At 41.5% G+C, this 17,476-nt stretch overlaps 1 protein-coding gene across 1 annotated transcript in view; it reads left to right on the top strand.

The window, feature by feature from the left end:
• Window positions 1–97: 97 nt before the first annotated feature.
• Window positions 98–17,476, top strand: part of tet1 (tet methylcytosine dioxygenase 1) — a 28,988-nt gene continuing 11,609 nt past the window's right edge. The window contains exons 1-2 of the mRNA XM_039783977.1: window positions 98–387; window positions 987–3,337. Coding sequence (XP_039639911.1) covers window positions 1,157–3,337 — 2,181 coding nt within the window. The 5' untranslated portion in view covers window positions 98–387; window positions 987–1,156. The remainder of the gene's footprint in view (window positions 388–986; window positions 3,338–17,476) is intronic.

Here is a 17,476-nt window from a genome sequence, read left to right as displayed (position 1 = left end):
CCTAGCTAGCTACTCCATTCCAGGTTTTCTTTTCCACGCTTCCCTCCACTGCCGACGATGAGTTTTTGGCCAGCGGAGACCGGAGTTGCGTCTGGTGGAGGGAGAGTGAGCGGGGCTGCCCTGAATGGACTGACATAAGAGGGATTTATATTTTAACGGGTGTCGTGCTCCGGTAAAACTAGCTACACGGTACAAGTTGAAAACCAACTATTCCGCTCGATGTATGTTCATGTTGGTGCTTTTATCATGTATATGTGTCATCGTCGAGAGAGGATTGAACTTGCCAGCAGTCTATATTTGCCGAGGAGGGAAACCAATACAAGGTCTCGCTGTCTCCCTGGAGCGGAGTATTATTAGCAGTTCAGGCAGTGCAACTGTCGCTCTCTGGTATGTAAAGCATTTCAGCCGTAAACGTGTAAATAAAACCTCACGGGCAACAAAACAACCTATATCGACACGGCACTTTATTTTACAGCGGTCAAGTGCAAAAATAATAATAAACAGCGACCCTGAAGGCGTTTTTACACGGTAATAAGCCCCTCTTCCGCCAGTCAGAAAGACGAAAACAGGATCCGACCTCCGGCTAGAGCCCACTCCTCAACGTGCCTGCCCTTTAAACAGTTTGAGCCCTGTTAGCCATTCCTAAAGCAAAAGGCTACTATTTGTAGTCATATATTTCTTCTATCGAAATATTGTATTATGTATACGTGCATTGGATTCTCTTTATTGACGTCAACCTTACAGCATTTGAAGATATTTCAGGCGGGGCAAAAGTGTAATTTCCAGCAAAGCAAAGAATAACAAAATGTGTATAGATTTAGCTTTATCGCTATTGTACTACATTATGTCAGTAATCAAATTGTATACCTGGTGTCTTTGATTGTTTGTACTGCACTAACAGTTTGTCTTTATTACACTCAAAATACATTTAAAGGTGAGACTATTTGTATTTTAATTTTCTTTTCCTGTTTACTCTGTCTTTATAGGCCATGCACTGCAATTACACTATAAAGAGAGCAGAATATAATAGATAAGAATAAAACGCAGAAGAGGAAGGTTTTAAAAAGAAGAAAAAAATTGTGTGCTGAGCAAAAGATAAACATTCACCTGGCCCCCATGCTGTCTGCCAGAAATCCTCCTCTCCACACCCTCAGCCATGCCTGCTACTACCAAACCCACCAGGAGACAGACACCTGCTCAGAGAAAAAATGGCCAGAAAGTGATTAGCACCAAGAGGCAAACTTGTAACTCAAATAAACCCAGAGGAAGAGCCACAGAGAGGCCCCAGAAAACACCTGCAGAACCCAAAAGGTCAACAGCCAGGACCAAGGCACAGTCAGGCCGTAGCCCCCATGGAAGAGGGGTTAGCAGGCCTGCTAGTCAGGGCCCTGGGAGGTCCTCTGGCAGAGTTAACCATGCCCTAAATGTAACAGGATCTGCAAGGCTTAGACGGCCAAGCAATCCGCTTGACCACTGTGGCGAGTTACAAGACCCCCTAGGGCGAAGGAAGTCCCTGCGGGGCACACAGATGTCTGTTACTCCTTGCCAGCTTCCTAAACCTTGCAGAGGGGGGAGAAACAGCAGGAGGGGCACAGGGAGACAAGCAGCATCACAGCAAGGAAACACAAGGAACCAGCACTCAGGCACCAGCATCAACGATTTAACTCCTGACGATGACGAAAATGAGAATCTGGAGGCCTGTGCTGCTGAAGAAACACTTCCAGTTTCTATAAAAACTGATTTTGAAGTTCCTGTGAGTTTCATAGATCAGGGTTTAGGAGTCAACAATGCTAAAGAGGGTAGCCCTCTTAAAGCAGATTCACCACCGTGTAATGATATGCTGGAAGATTGTGTGGAGTGCAGCTGTGACAGTACTATAACCCAGCAAGACAAAAAGACTGTCAGTCATAACAGTGAAGGTGACCTGAGGTGTGTGATTAGGATGTGTGATGATGTTGATGGACAGCTAAAACTCTGCAGTGACAAAAGTAAAGATAGCCCCTCTGTGCTAATGAATAGTGGCTCACCAGGGGTGCAGGGCAGCAGCGAGGGAAATGACAGTTCATCTATCCTCGGAAATAAGCTTGATCGTCTTGCCAGTGATAGTAAGCAAGATGATGTGTGTACTGTATATCAAGAGGAAGGTAACATGTCAGACGTGAAAGAGAATAGGACAGATGAAAGAGTGATAGTTGTCAACGAGAGAAAAGAGAAGATACATCATGAGAGAGGAGAGAGTTTAGAGGCAGAGAAAGCTGTTAAGAAACAAAATGAGACTGTGGAAGTGATGGAGGAGATTGTTGAGAGGCTGGGTAATTGTGAGGCAGAAGAGGGAGGAAATAAAGAAAAGGAGAATGATGTTTCCATCAATCCTGCTGACTCCCACCCCAGCACTCCAGCCTCTCAAGGTCCAGAGCCACCTCACTCTAACAATGGACTGACAGCACACTCAGAATCACCTGTAAGTGTGCTATCAGTCTCCAACGCAGCTACCTCAAATGCCACCAAAGCCCCCTCCACCTCAGCGGCACTTGAGCCAGAGGTTCTGAGCCAGGGTAAGACAGACATGCAACCTACCATTCATGGTGCTAAACCTCAATTCACAGGGTCCTCAGCTGTCGCTGAAACTACCCTGAGGGTGCAGACTGTTCTAGTAAAACGAAATATGCCGGTTATTATACGTAGTCACTCCTTCAAACCCAGGAGCTTGAGTGATTCAAGCCAGGGGGAACCACACCAACTACAAAGCCTAGTGATCCCCTCTCCCCAGGGAGAGAAACATGCTTGCACACTAGCAGAGACGAAGACCAAAGATAGTGAATCCAATCAAGAGCCATCGGAGCGCCACAGCCTGAAAGCGACATCTTCGCTGTCATTATCACTCGTTCCTCAGTTGAGCACAGATGTCCTTACAGCTGAGTGTGAACCAAACCTTAGCAAGGACAGTGTTGTGGTAGCAGAGCCAGGCACAGTGCCAAAGATCTTGACTCCCTCTCTGGACGGTAGCTTCACCTTCTCCTGCAGCTCAGAAAGCACACGCTCCTCTTTTTCTTTTGACACTGAATCAGAGGCAGGCTATGGAGAGTCCAGCCCCTCTATTCTACCTGGATCCTGTGGGCCAGAGGGGGCCTGCTTGCCCTCCTGGAAACCACAGAAGAAGGAGAGGAAGAAGCGGAGCAGGTGTGGGATGTGTGAGCCATGCCTGAGGAAGATCAGCTGTGGCCAGTGCAGTTGCTGCCTCAACCGCAGGACTGGCCACCAGATCTGTAAGATGAGGAAGTGCGTAGAACTGAGGAGGAGAAGACCTTCATCTCTGCTCACTCTCTCTGCTGCACAGGTGAGGCTTATTATTACACTGCACATATGCATTTAATTACATTTAATAGTAACACATTGCAGAGTTTTTTATTGCAGTCAGGTCTTCAGTACATTCTCATAACAAGGTAAATTTAGACAATGATTTGAGCGGGAATTTACTAGAGCTTATTTATGCGATCTACAAACAGCTGATCTGAAGCAACTGAAAAAAGGTTGTTATCCCACTGGTAGCAGCAATGATCGAGCATTGAATTAGCCAAACCGAAGGTTTCACTTTCACATTGCGTTTCACATTTGTTTTCGGCCATTACAAATGCTGTACACTCTACTTCATGGCGTCTTCCCGTTAAACGTTGGGAAATGTGTTGATTGATAAAAGAGGAAGTGCTGTGTGTGTGTGTGTGTGTGCCTGTTTAGAGAATAGAGATCAGGTGTGAATGCACAACTTCAGTGTTGATGATGTATTATGTTAGAGGGGAAGGCCCTGTCACATGACTAGCAGCATCTCAACACGTGCTTGGGAAATGTGTGTGTGTGTGTGTGTGTGTGTGTGTGTGTGTGTGTGTGTGTGTGTGTGTGTGCCATCTATGGTGCAAGCAAGAGAATAAGCTATTTTATGAGTTGCACATGGTGACTGTGTGTATGTGCATGCTTATGTGTGTGACTGGGTATGGGTAGTAATTAAGGCCAATTTGAGCCGGATGTTTTCGCACAGTGTCATTGAATGGCATTGTGAATGCATATTTTAGAACCCATTAAGACAATGAACACCCAGGACATTAGTTAAGAGAGAATTTTTTTCCCCAGTCAATTTTAAAACAGCTATAGCCTAATCGATGACGATGTGAAAACTGACACAATGTAAAAAGGGTGTCACTATCATGCTAATAGTGATGAACCTACAGATAATTATCACTTGAATCTGCAACTCTCAGCTCTACAGCGAGTTTCAGAGCATTGCTTAGCTGTTCAGCCTGAAACTTAAATGTTTTTAGCTGTTTTCAGCCCAGCAACAAGTGGCAGAAATTTAGCAGGTAGCCTACTGACCCATATATTTTCTCAGGACTCAGTTGAGACCAAAACAGAGCTAAAAGGCTATTGAATGTTGAACTTTGATTTGGCGAGTGCCCAGAAACACAACTCCAATTAAATTATAATGTTGCTCTGTGCAGCAAGAGGAAGAAGAAGGCAACTGTTTGCTAATACTTTAGCAATACCAATATTTTGTCAGGGCTGTGTGGTTGTCAGCTTGTTTCGGAGTTATTCTACCACCTAGTGGTAAATAATGATTAATGCAGGGTTCTATTTTTAATTGTTTGTGCATGAAACTTTATAAAGTAGTAGTAAAATTATTTAGATGAGGTGTTAAAAAAGCCTTTCTGAATATGGTGCTTTATCTGTAACATGCTTATGTAGGGACAGACGGCTATTAGACATTTTCTCAATCATTTTGGTTGGTGGAAATAAGTTCCTTATAGCAGTTGGCTACCAGAGCTACATAACAGTATAGTTCAATGGTGTCCATGTGGCTGGGGGAGGGCTCTGTGTGAACAACTGTGAGTGAGGGTCCTTGTGGCTGTGCAATCTTGTGTCTGCAAGCATGCATGCATACACTGGCTGAGTCCTCAGAGTCGTAGCAGTGGCAGTAGCAGATTAGGGCTGATTATATAACACCTGCAGTATTAGTAGTGACGACCTTTGTGCACTATTGTGTAAGTGTAAGAGGGGACGAGGAGGAAGAGATTTATAAACATATTTTTTGGAATACCCTGAAATGTGGGTCAGTGTGTGTAGATCAAATACACATTTACATTATATGTGGTTGTTGTGACTTTTGTCGTTACATAGAATACGTATTTGCGTAGTCCGTGCATGCTGCTGGACAGCGTGTGACAGAGTGACACTGAAGATAAGATGACAGAACTGCAGATCCACTCTTATTCAAGCAACATAGCCAATTGTTGTTTCCCCATTTCTCTCAAATGACATCACATTGCCATACACATATTTATAGCAATGCCTGTGTTTGTGATTTGGGAATAGGTTTTTGTTTGATTATATGCAACTGCAGTTTTGGAGCCTGCACCAGGTGTTTCAAGCTTGCACTTTCAGGACAGCTATCATCATGATGAACTGTCCTGTAGGTCATAGTCCCAAACCATCTTTTACTTAATTCTACAGGGTGAGAAACTTTACCTCTTGTCTTGTATTTAAATGTATAACTCAAGAAACCACACTGTGAGTGTATGAGGGTTTACTTTATGTGTACTTACTTGCTGGCCAGTCTTGTTGATCAAGCTCACACACCCTTCCAACGAATAATTTCCACTCCACGAGATTGTGAAAAAAGGGGCAGAGGCCAAAGAAGAGTTCATGTAGTGGCATGTGGATTCTGTTCATGGTTTTAGTGAGCTACTATGGTTGGTGTGGCTGTGATTTATTTTGATCATAAAACCTTATATACTGTACATAACATACTAAAAAAAAACACACAAAACAGAACACAGATTGAACAGTGTAAGGCTTATGTATTTGAAGACAACATACAAAAACACAAAAACTGTTTAAAAATGTAAACCTTTGAGCTTCTAAGGTTTGTGTGTTTGCAAGAAAGAGAGTGAGCGTGGCTCTTTCCTTTTAAAAATGTCTGGTTTCACTCAGGCTTGATGGCCCCCTCGTGGCCTTGCTATGTATTGGGCAGTGAGGACAGGGCTCACTGCCTTGTTTGACCTGGCCCTGAACACACAAACGCACACTAACACGTACACACCAGAAACAAAATACTACAGTTCATTGAGTGCAAAAGCTCCACTTTTTGTAGAGTGAATTAGACTGTAACAGTCCTGACATGTTTAGAGCTGTAGGCTGCATTACTGACTCACTTTTTTACGGCCTAACAAGGCAGATGTCAGCACTCATCGATAATGTTTTTAACATTCACTTCTCGAAATAGTACAAACAAATTGCTCCTCTGTCCGTCAGTGCTGGCAGTTTATTTGACTTAAATTAGCACTTTTAAATATATAATGAAATTCATAAATGTATGCAAGATGTTTTTGCAGTTGTCTGTACAATGTGTACATTGTAATCAGCTGATACAGTATTTAAGATTTGAGTGTTTAGTACCACCATCGGTCTTGCTTCTACTAGTTAATTTTTCCTATCATTACACTGTAGCGGTGATATGCATATAATTCATTTCTCAAATTAAATTCTCTACTGTTTTAGACAGTATCCCAACCCCAAAGTTTTTTTATTGATTATTAATAGTTCTCTGACTTCTGCCATAATTTCCAAATGGTTTCAAACATGCTATTATTTAACTGCCTGTTCCCCTGTTGCTCATTTTGATTGTGGGGTTCCTCAAGGGTCCATTCTTCTGTTGTTTTTATACATGCACGGTGTCTCCTACTATTGTTATGTGGAAGACGCACAGCTATATGTCCCTCTCCAGTCCAATAACTCCAGGAGCTTGGATAACCTCCTTGCCTGCCTCAATGATGTCAAATGCTGGATGTCGGAAAACTTTTTGAAATATAACGAGGTTATTAGGGGTGACCCTGAATAGCTGAATATTTGATGCTTCGATCGAAGGAGCCTGATTCGATTGCCAATCTCACATTTGAATCTTCGCAGAGACGTAAAGTCCCCAGTTCAGACCAAAGATTTGCGACGAGTCAAGTTGAAACTTGCAACTACTTGCAAAGCGCCGGTCTGCAACGTTCTGAAACCTGCTAGTTTACACCAATGCGACGAGACAGTGTATTATCTTCATAGGAATGACTCCCGTTCTAACTTCTGACTTTTAGGCTTTTTTTGTAGCTGGATATATAATTTGTTGCATCTTAATATGATTGTGGATAACGTTAGTGATAATGAGATGCTTGCTACAGTTGCATTTCTAGTGATAAAACGACAAAAAGTTTCATTTCTCTAATTCACTGCTTTGTATTAATACTGCTCGCTCTTTTTAGTCACTCTCTAGCTCGCTTGACCACATTACTGTGCTTGCGGGCACTCGTTGAAGCTTCAGCCATTTTGACCAATTGACAGTTTATAACATAGAAATAAAATGTATTATGGATAATTTTATTTCTATAGTTATGAAACGAGGATCATGCCGTTTTGGCTATATGGGGGGTGTTCAATGTCTGATTTTACATAGAACTACCTGTTTTCTCCCAATATGTTAATATACAGCCTATTATGATATAAATATCAATATTGCTGTAAATAAAAATGTGAAAAGAAGCAGGCTGCTAGATATCTTGGCATAATATTTGATGCAGATCTCTGTTTTAATACTTAAGTAAGACTGTTTCTCCATTTCAAAAATCAGATTTTTTTTTGTCTCCTTTCGATTTACATAAGGTTATACATGCTTTTCCTCTTTCTAGCCTGGACTACTGTAATGCGCCTAATGTTGATATCAGCCAGAGCTCCATTCACCAATTCCAACTGTTGCAGATGCTGTGCCCAAATTTTAGCAGATAGTATAACTATTATCCTTCAGTGCTTGTGTCTCCTTCTGGCACTGCATTTATCAAGACCATGCACCTGGTGAGGTACACTTTGGTAAGTTTGAGGTTTCACCATAATTACATAGCAAAGGAAGCATTCAGTTCAACACAATACAGCTGCAGGGGGACTCTACTTTTTCCAAATAGTAGCCTGCAAGCTTCCAGTCAGCTAGCCAGCTCAGCGCCCAGCTCCGCCTGGAAACTAATTTATCTCCCGCACTTCTTCCACTCCTCTTTGTTCTACTGCAATGCATTTGCCAGAAAAGTAGCCCAGCTGACATAACACGTGTATCAGGAAAACACTTGCCAATCCCTCAGACAGCACTCTGGTAGGGAGGACAGGCAGCCTGTAGCACCCATTGGTGACTGTTTGCTTTGTAACAGATACATGGCTGTATGCATGTGTGTGTGTGTGTGTGTGTGTGTGTGTGTGTGTGTGTGTGTGTGTGTGTGTGTGTGTGTGTGTGTGTGTGTGTGTGTGTGTGTGTGTGTGTGTGTGTTGCATGAAGGCTTTTTACAGCTTGTAGTTCAGGCCATCATGCAGCAAAACACCCTCATTGTTCTCAAATGGAACCAGCTTAATGTAAAGTGAGTGTGATTTGTTCCAACAGACACTCCTGTCAGGTCTGAGCTCCTCTTCCCCCTCTCTTTCTCTCTCTCCTCTCTCTCTCTCTCTCTCTCTCTCTCACACACACACACACACACACACACACACACACACACAACGCACGCACAGCAATGGAAGTCTTCAGCACCAACGGTTGCTATGGCGACCTCTTTGTCTGATGCTGACCTTTGACCTGCCACTGTTGTCTGATGGAGTATTCTTTGGGTCGTAAGAAGGATTAGTGGAGATAACCAGCAGACACGCACTATGGGTTTAAGGCTGTGAACTCTGTAACCTATATGCAGGTAATTAGGTTAAACTACTCAGATTGTCCTGCTCATAGTGGGTCAGCAAAAAGCTATGGCTGTCTGCAAGGGATGAATGCCTTAAACATGGCAAAATTGCCTACATTATCTCTGTAAATTCAGTGAGGTAATTGCACTTGTTTTTGTTGCTAATAAACTGTATTTATTAAGTAAGCTTCTTTTTATAATTAGGACCGAAATAAGGAGCTATATTCTTTTTTAAATACTCTGTATGCGCTACTATATATATATATATATTTGTAACACAGTTACACTATCAATATATGTTGTGGCACTGTGTTATACTGTAAACATTTTTCAAGATTCTCAAACTGTTTTGGAGCAAGAATTTGACAACAGATTTCACATTTCTCATTCAGTTTTAATTGATCTTTTATTGTTCAACAAAGTAGTCTTATTGAAAATAATATACAAAACATTTCATGTATCTAGACATAATATCTTTCACCGACAACATAAAAACTATAAAACCACAACTCTTAAGAAGAAGAAATATATGCAATTACAAGTGCAGATTGATCTGAGTCTGCACTGATCTACATTACCACACAGTAATTACATACTGCAACATCTACTATCATTAAAGTAAACATGATGTTCATTGTGATGCATTATCTATTTCAAACAAGTTTCAAGCCTCTTCAAGGTGGTATATTGTATTGAAGGGAAATGGAACAACTGGCTGCATGGAAGGTAAAAAACCTTGTAGAAAATTGTCAGCAGTGATAAGTGTGAATTTTCCCAAATTTATTTTCAGGCCATGCTAGAGTTTGGTGTGTCACTCTCCTTTCACAAAAATGAGTAAAGGTTCTCCCACATATGCACGTGGGCACTCTGGCAACAAGCCGAAGGACACACACATCCACAGTCTTTTTTTCCTTTCTTATTACATCAATGTGTGGGACAGAAGAGGGCTGAGGTAGCGAGGAAGGTTCATGAAATGTCAGAGACACTGCCAACATTTTATCAGAGCCAACTCATTATGACGAAGCACATTGTGTTTGTGCTTTAGCCTACTCTCTCTCCTCTGACTTCACCTTTTCCTCTGCATAGACACACATTTTATTATATTAGCTTGCCTCTGATTAGGGCTGCTTTGTATTTGCTGTTAACCTGTTCCAAGCCGATTAAATTTGGCAACCCTGTGATGTAGTTATCTGTAATAGTTGCAGGGCTTGGGTAGTGGCCCAAAAAAAGACTCAAGGAGAAATGTCTGTTGTATGTGATTTGGGGGCTCTGTTATTTGGCAGGAGCCCACTATACATCAGAGCAGATGTATGGCCCAGGCTGTGCCAGGTTGAAGGCTTACATCCAACCCAAGACAATGATTTACTGTAATGGCGGGGAACTCCACTCAGTTTGCTTTAATGTACATTCAGGTGTAGCAGCTCAGCAGCAATTCAGTTTCTTCAACAATGCAAAGATTTGGATATGTGTTGTAGTATCTTTAATGGTTATAATTCAGCAAGATATTTGTAGCGTTAAACTTGTATACCACTAATGTTCCACTCCTGAGTCCTCTGAGGTTCTTTACATCTGTGAGTTTGTGCCGTGTCCTGAATGTTGTAAGGCTCTAAGTCCCTGGATAAGCTTTGAAGTCGTGCCACTTGGTTTCTCTGGGTGAAAAGAAATCCTCACTTTGCCCCCCAATAGAAATGCCACTCAAATCCTACCAAGGGCACACAATGGCCTCCTTCTGGAGAAACCAGAGCTTATTCATGCATCAACCTGACCTGCCTAACTTAGCCTAAATAGCTCATTCACCTGAGGAGGATAAAAACTCTCATCTTCTTGCTCCCTCCTGTCATTATTTCTCTACCCCAGAATTCCATCCACTGAGCTGTAATGAACTCATGTGCTTGTTTATCGCTTTGCCTCATTTTTGTCTTTATTCATCATTCACCATCCTATCAGCCCTGTCTGTACAGTATGTGTAGTCGCTCTTTAATGCACCACTGGATTTTGAATGCGTCTGTCTGCACACATATTTGTGTGTGTGAGTGCATGCACACACACGTACAGTCATATGGCCAACATGCCTACTCAGCACGTTGTACTAGCGCAAACTTAAGTAAGCCTTTTCCTGTCTCATTGTTAGAGGATCTGGGGGCCCTGTGCTGCTCTGCCTGCATACTGTTAGTGTGTGTGTGTGTGTGTATGTGTATGTGTGTGTGTGTGTGTGTGTGTTTGTCATTGTTTACATAAACTGAGGACCCGCTCACCTTTCTCTTCTCTCCTTCCTAAGGTGAAGCACTTTGCCATATTTAGCCACAGCAACTCCAAAACACAACACCACAGAACTATGATGAGTTAATACTTCATTGTGTGTTTGTCATATACCTTCTGACCAAAATCAGCAGGTACAAACACATTGGATAGTACAGGTACAAGATTAAAGAAGACATTTCGTTGATGCATACAGGTTTTAAAATTCGACCCTCCTCTCCTGGCCGGGCTGGAGGTGTGAGAGTTGGAGTGACCCGCCATCCCCTCATGCTGACCAACCACTGTCGGTCCTAAAATTAAGTCCATGTGGGTTTAGGGTGTGGTGTTGAATGGTGCACATTTTCTTCCAAAGTGGGATTGTAGTATGTTACATAACACACTCTGTGTTTGTGTGCTAAATGGAATTGTGAATGTGACTCCACTGTGTCCAAAATAGGCTCCCCCATGGGTTACAAACTACCCATACAGGAAGTTTGAAAGCTGCATACATGCATTTGTATTTATATGTGTTTGTTGAGGAAGCAGAGAGCATGTAGAAGAGAGTGCAGAAAGCCATTGTGCAGAGCAGACATTTAGTCAAAGGCTTGAGTCCACAGATGTTCTTTTGGAAAAGGTAATAGTGTGATTCGTGAGCGGCCTCTGGGGTCTGCTGAATGTGAGCCATACTGCTGCCTCCTCCCAGGTAACTGACTTTATGGTTTCAAGGTTCTCTCTTCAAGGAAAATCAGCTTTCAAACTGTCTCGTTCTGGCTTCACAGGACCCAAATGCTAATGTGGGGGTTTTCATATAGATTAGTACTGCATATACTTAGTTTCTAAATGTTTATGTGTGTGTTGGTCTTTTGGGCTTTGGCCTGGTCAAATAGATGTTTGAGTCTGTGATTGTGTGGGAGGTAACTTGTGCATTAATGGACTGGATGAGCAGCATGGGGACCAAGCACAGAGTTATGTTTTCTCATTTTCCCATGGTTGTTACCGCTATTCCCACTGTTATCTTTCACTGAAGGAAAAAAGTCACAACTTAAATAAATATACAGCTCTTCATCAAGATCTCTAGCTTTTCCATGCAATTGAGGGACAAGTTTACATTAGTGTAAGTAGTAATGGCAGTAGTGACTAACTATTGGCAACAATCACGCTTGGCACAGCTCCATCACTGGGCCGGTCTCCATGGGTCAGCCTCCAGATGTGTCAGAGACAGTTTACGACTGTGGTGCAGAACAACTTTCTTTACCTCACCTTGCATGCTCATTTACTGTAGCTTAGGGTGATTAATGTCCAGATTACTTGTTCCTAACGAGAGCTGGGTAGCTCGTTAAAGGGAAAAAACATAGGGGACACTTAAAGAGCTGAAAATTAAGGGTGTGGTGCAATATTGTTGGTTGTTGTGGAGTATTTTTGGATGCAGGAATAGAGTGGCTGCAGTAGGAGGACTGCTATGAAGGCAGAGAAGGACAATATAACCAACGCAGTTCATGCTTAATTTTAAACTATATTTTTATAATTGAGATGTACTATAAGCATGTTTTTATAAATTATAGTGTCATAAAAATAATTCAACATTGTGGAATAATGTAATAGTGTATTTGTTAGTCTTTATACCAGAGAATCACTAATGTTACAGCCAGAGGAAAAATAGTTTATTTTTTCTATTCTTTACACACCATATCATAGGGGAGAGAAGTCACAGTTTATATGTACCATTTCAATTCATCTAGCTGTTCAATTGTGTACTTCAACATTTTGTGTTCAGCAGGTTCAGCAGCACATGCCAGTTGATAGTTAAATGGTAGCAGTTGGTAGGTGTGTATCTTATTGTTTAGGTTGGTGTAACCTGTTTGACAGTTTAGTTTGTAGACTTTGCCACAAACCTGTCAGACTACCTGAGATATTACCATTAAGAGGAGAGATCAGCTATAACTGCCACAATGAATCTGAAAATATCAAATTTCTCTCCTCAATTTGGTAAGCGTGAAAACTGGGGTACACTAGTTACCATCATAAACAAGTCCAGATTTAAGGTGGGTCCAATGCATTCATTACTGTTAGTCAGGAAGTTAGTCTTGATTTATATGAGTGAAAAACTGAATTTTGAATATTTCGGCAGGTGTAAATGGTAGTGAAATGCTCTTACGTGAATACACATAGATTTTTCAGATGTCCATACAAGTTTATTATGTCCAGTTCAGGGTTAAAGTACCGTAAAAGCTACAGTATGTCCTCATGGATAGGCAATACAGATTCTAAATCTGCAGGCACTGATCCACTTTGTAATTAAAATAGCGGAGAATATGTTGTTGTAATGTGGACTGAGGTTTTCTGTTACGGACAGTGCTTGGGAAATATTATTTTTGTGGGGATGAAGTATGCTCCAGCACACACATGCCGTGTGTATATTTCAAGTGTTTAGTCTACATCTGTGTTTGTTTTACAGTGTGTCAGGAAACTTGTGATTATAACTGTTGGGGAAAATGACCTCTGTTGAATGTTACTTGTTTTTGATGCTAATCGTGTACATATAGATGTACAATAAATTACCAGCTGCCTGCAAAAGGAAGAAAAGGAAATGATATAGAAAAAAAACCTTTTTTTGTTGTTTTTTTTTTTAAAGTTTTTGGGGTGAGAAAAAAGGGGCGGGACGCCACAGCCTGCAGGAGTTTGACTATGATAAGTTATAAGCATCTAACTGACTAACTGACTGACTGACTCAGTGTGATAAAAAAACAGATACAAACATGCAAATCTTTAGTGTAGTTTTCATTCTCAAAAATAGCACCATAGTATTTAAAACATTGTAGTTAAATGTTAATATGGTGGGAATAGGTACATTTTCATAAATGAACTGTGATGTGTTAATCCTAAACACATTTAATCCTAAACACATTTAATCATCTGCTATATTGGCTAAAATTCAGGTCTATCAGGTGTAACATCCTTATGAATACCTTTTGAGATTTTGACATGGCTTTCTTCTAAGTCCCTTAATAATGACTTCATCTCCCACCATGACATGCTTGTCCATTATTTCTATTCATCCTGATATTGTAATGTTTATTACATGGACACTACGCTGATATAGTTTTCATTGTTGTGTCTGAATGAAGCTGCATGCTCTCTGCTTCCACAATGGGGTCGGTTTCTAGAGTGTTAACGACAGGCACTGGCTCAGGCTGTCTTCATGTTTCTTTGTCCTGGTTTGACCTCAGCATCTTGGCCACATGGTTGCCTTTAAAAAAGGGGAGTACTTTACTCTCTCATAACATATTTCTCTTTTTGTCTTTTGATTTCTGTCTCTGTGTTTTTTTCTCTGACGACAGCTTTTCCTCAGGGAATTGTTTATAAAGAGACAATGGCTTTGGGGGTTGGATGAGAGAGAATGAGGGTAGGGGTTGTTGAGACAGTATGGATGCTGTGAACATCCTCTTTTCTGCTCATACCACAGTCTTCCACATAGTCTCTCGATCATGTGGGAATTAAACGTTATGCAGAAAATTATGCTGCCACGTTTACTAGGACAGACTGCAACGTATACACATATTATATTCAATATAAAGATCATCAGATACACACAAAGACATGCTCATAACTGCAAATTTGCCAGTGTCAGTCATGTGATGCTGGCTTCTGCTTAAGAAAAGAAGTATTTTGCTCATGAGCATTTTAACAACATCTGCATTCACACACATTTTCATAGTCCAGCTTTTCTCTGCGGCCATCCTTCAGCCATAGGTATACGTTTAACTAACAGTTAGCAGGCAGGCTTATTTCCATTAACAATTACTCTGTTGACAATTTTTTTAATTAGCTTATGAATTGTTCTGTCTATAAAATTTCCGGAAATGCTAAAGAGTGACCATAAAAATTTAACAGAGCCCAAGTTGAAGTCTTCAAATTGTTTGTTTCATCCAACCAACAGTCCATGAAACAACCGACCAAAGATATGCAGTTTACGTTGATGTAGAGAAGGCAAAATAAGCATGTGATAGGGTGGGACAAGCAAATGTTTTTCCTTGATATAGGACTTAAGCAAATAATACATTTTCATCAATTTATCCTCAAATAAAAGATATTAAATAAATAATATGTATCAGTTGAAGATAATATTTTTTGCAAATTAATTAATGAACTAATTGTTTCAGCAGTTGGGCAAGGAATTCAGTGAAAATCACCAAGAGCCCAAAAGCAGTGTTAGTGAGCTGCTTCAGAGTTTAATATCTCAGCGGTGGTGGAGTTGTTTTTCTGTGATCCAGATCCAGCATGTGTGCAGTGTCCGTTCCACAGCTTGCCACCAATCCATGTGTGTAGGGCTGGAGTAAAAAGCCCACATAGGGGATCCTTTGTTTAGGAGAGTCTAGGCATGGAAGATAATTTACAAGCCGCTAAGGTCCTCACGCCATTGGCTGATGAGGCTCTGTCTGCGTCTGCGAAAGACATCCCGTATGTGTGTGTCTATATGTCTGTTTGTGTGCGGCGAGTGTGTGCCTGTCTGCTGTAGCAGCACTTTGCTCCAGCGGCTCACAGTCACCCTAGTCATGACACCCAGGAGCTTGCCCTGCACACGGCTACTGTAGCCAGCGTTCTCTTTTGAGGCTGAAAGAAGGCAAAGCAAGATGGCCACCAATATCTTTGTCAATATGCTGCCCTAAACCTGAAGGGCTTCCTCCGAGGACAGACAAAGTAAAGGCAACCGGAGTGTTCACCCTAGGGTCTATTGTCTCGCTGCAGATGGGTCAGCTACAATGGAGCTCATCTAGAGGTTATCCTCCGTTGTCTCTCCCTCTGCCACCCTGGATTTAGCTGATTGGAGCGCTTTATTTGGAAGCTGGTGTTGTTATGTTCCTACTGAATGACTGAGAACCGGGCTTCTGTGTGTGAGTGTTTGGCTTGTCTTTTCCATGTGTGTTTAAAGGATGTAACAACAAAGTCAGCAATAAAGAGGTCAGTTTCCACGGTAACAGACACCCCTCTTCTCTTTTCCTGTTTTTTAGCCGTTATAATGTATGAAGAGCCCCTTTGCTTCCCCTTTTCTTTCTAGCAGTGGTATTGACAGCCATGTTTCTGGACCTGCTGTTATCTGACTGCTTAGCAGAGAAGTGAAGTGCTTGTTAAGCCGTGGGTCGTAACTTGTATTTTGACAGGCTATACTAGTTTGGCTGCAGTATTGACAGCATTATTAATGTGTGGTTTGTAGAAAAGGTCCTTCTCTTACTGATGTTGTCTTAATCTGTATAATTTGATAGTCTATTAATCTCTAATTCATACTGGTGTACCAGGAGCCCGTTCATTCAAGTTCATTAGGTTTATTGCCACCTATAAGGTCCAGTTTGTCACTTTTTTCTTTTTAATGTAGTGTGTTGATTATGTGACATTGAGTTTAGCGCAGACAGGAAACACTCACTCAATGAATGAAGGAAATTCTCACGTGCACAGAGAAACACACATAAACCACTACTAACACTATACTTACACTCTCAGCCAGGAAGGAAGCATGCTTTTTCTGTGTATAATTCTTCTGTGTATCATTTCTAAGAGCGCTGTAAGGTGAAGATCCTAACGGTGTATGATCTCTGCACAGCCACAAAGTGAACTTATTATTTATTTCATGAATTTGGAGCACTCTTTTTTTATTGGAGTAAACTTGTGTGTATATATATATATATATATATATATGTCTGTGTTGTTGAGTGAAGAATAGATACACACTCCTTTGAACTTCCTTGGAGACCCAGAGAGAGAGAGAGGGTTGTTAGGATTCAAGCAATGGTTACACTTCTGTTGCTAAGGTCGGTCTCTGAACGTGTGTTTGTGTGTAAAGCTATAACCCTTAGCTACTCTAACATATAATGTTTTGTTGATTTTCAAAGCTTTGACAGGCATAGCAGTCGGGTTTGTGTTTGTCTAACAGGAAAGAAGAAGACGTGTGTTAAAACAGTACAGTAACATACTGTATGAGTGACTTTAGACACCCTGAGGCAGACACAACAAGCACAACACAAAGACACAGCCCTAACACATCACAGACCCGGCTCTCTCCAGAGAACCAGCGGCTAAATGAGAGCACATGACTCTGCATTTACATCCTGCATTAGGCTTTTTGTTATCACAAGGCTAAATGCAACATAATTAAAAACAGGGGTAGTACTTTGATGTCAGCTTTGGATCATGAACACTTGCACAAATGGATGCACATGCATTCACATGCATAGAGACACGTGTGTGTCTGGTGCAGTGCTGGAAGCCGGCCAGAGCTGCTTTGTCATTGAAAGCAGTTTATTGTGGCAGACACACTGCCTTTCTCCACTCTCTCCCTGCTCCCCATCTTTTCCCCTCTTTCTTTCACTTGCTTTTCTTTCTACATTTGGACGTCGCTCATTTCCACATGCTTTGTAGAGCTGGTATCTCACCCTGTTGCAACGGCTGTTGCTGAACTCCAGCTATCTGTTGCATCAGCAGCGTGTTTCTAGTAGTACGGAACAGTC

This window comes from Perca fluviatilis, chromosome 19 (genome assembly GCF_010015445.1).
Source record: "Perca fluviatilis chromosome 19, GENO_Pfluv_1.0, whole genome shotgun sequence".
Classification (NCBI taxonomy): domain Eukaryota; kingdom Metazoa; phylum Chordata; class Actinopteri; order Perciformes; family Percidae; genus Perca; species Perca fluviatilis.
This window is presented reverse-complemented; position numbering and strand designations above follow the sequence as displayed.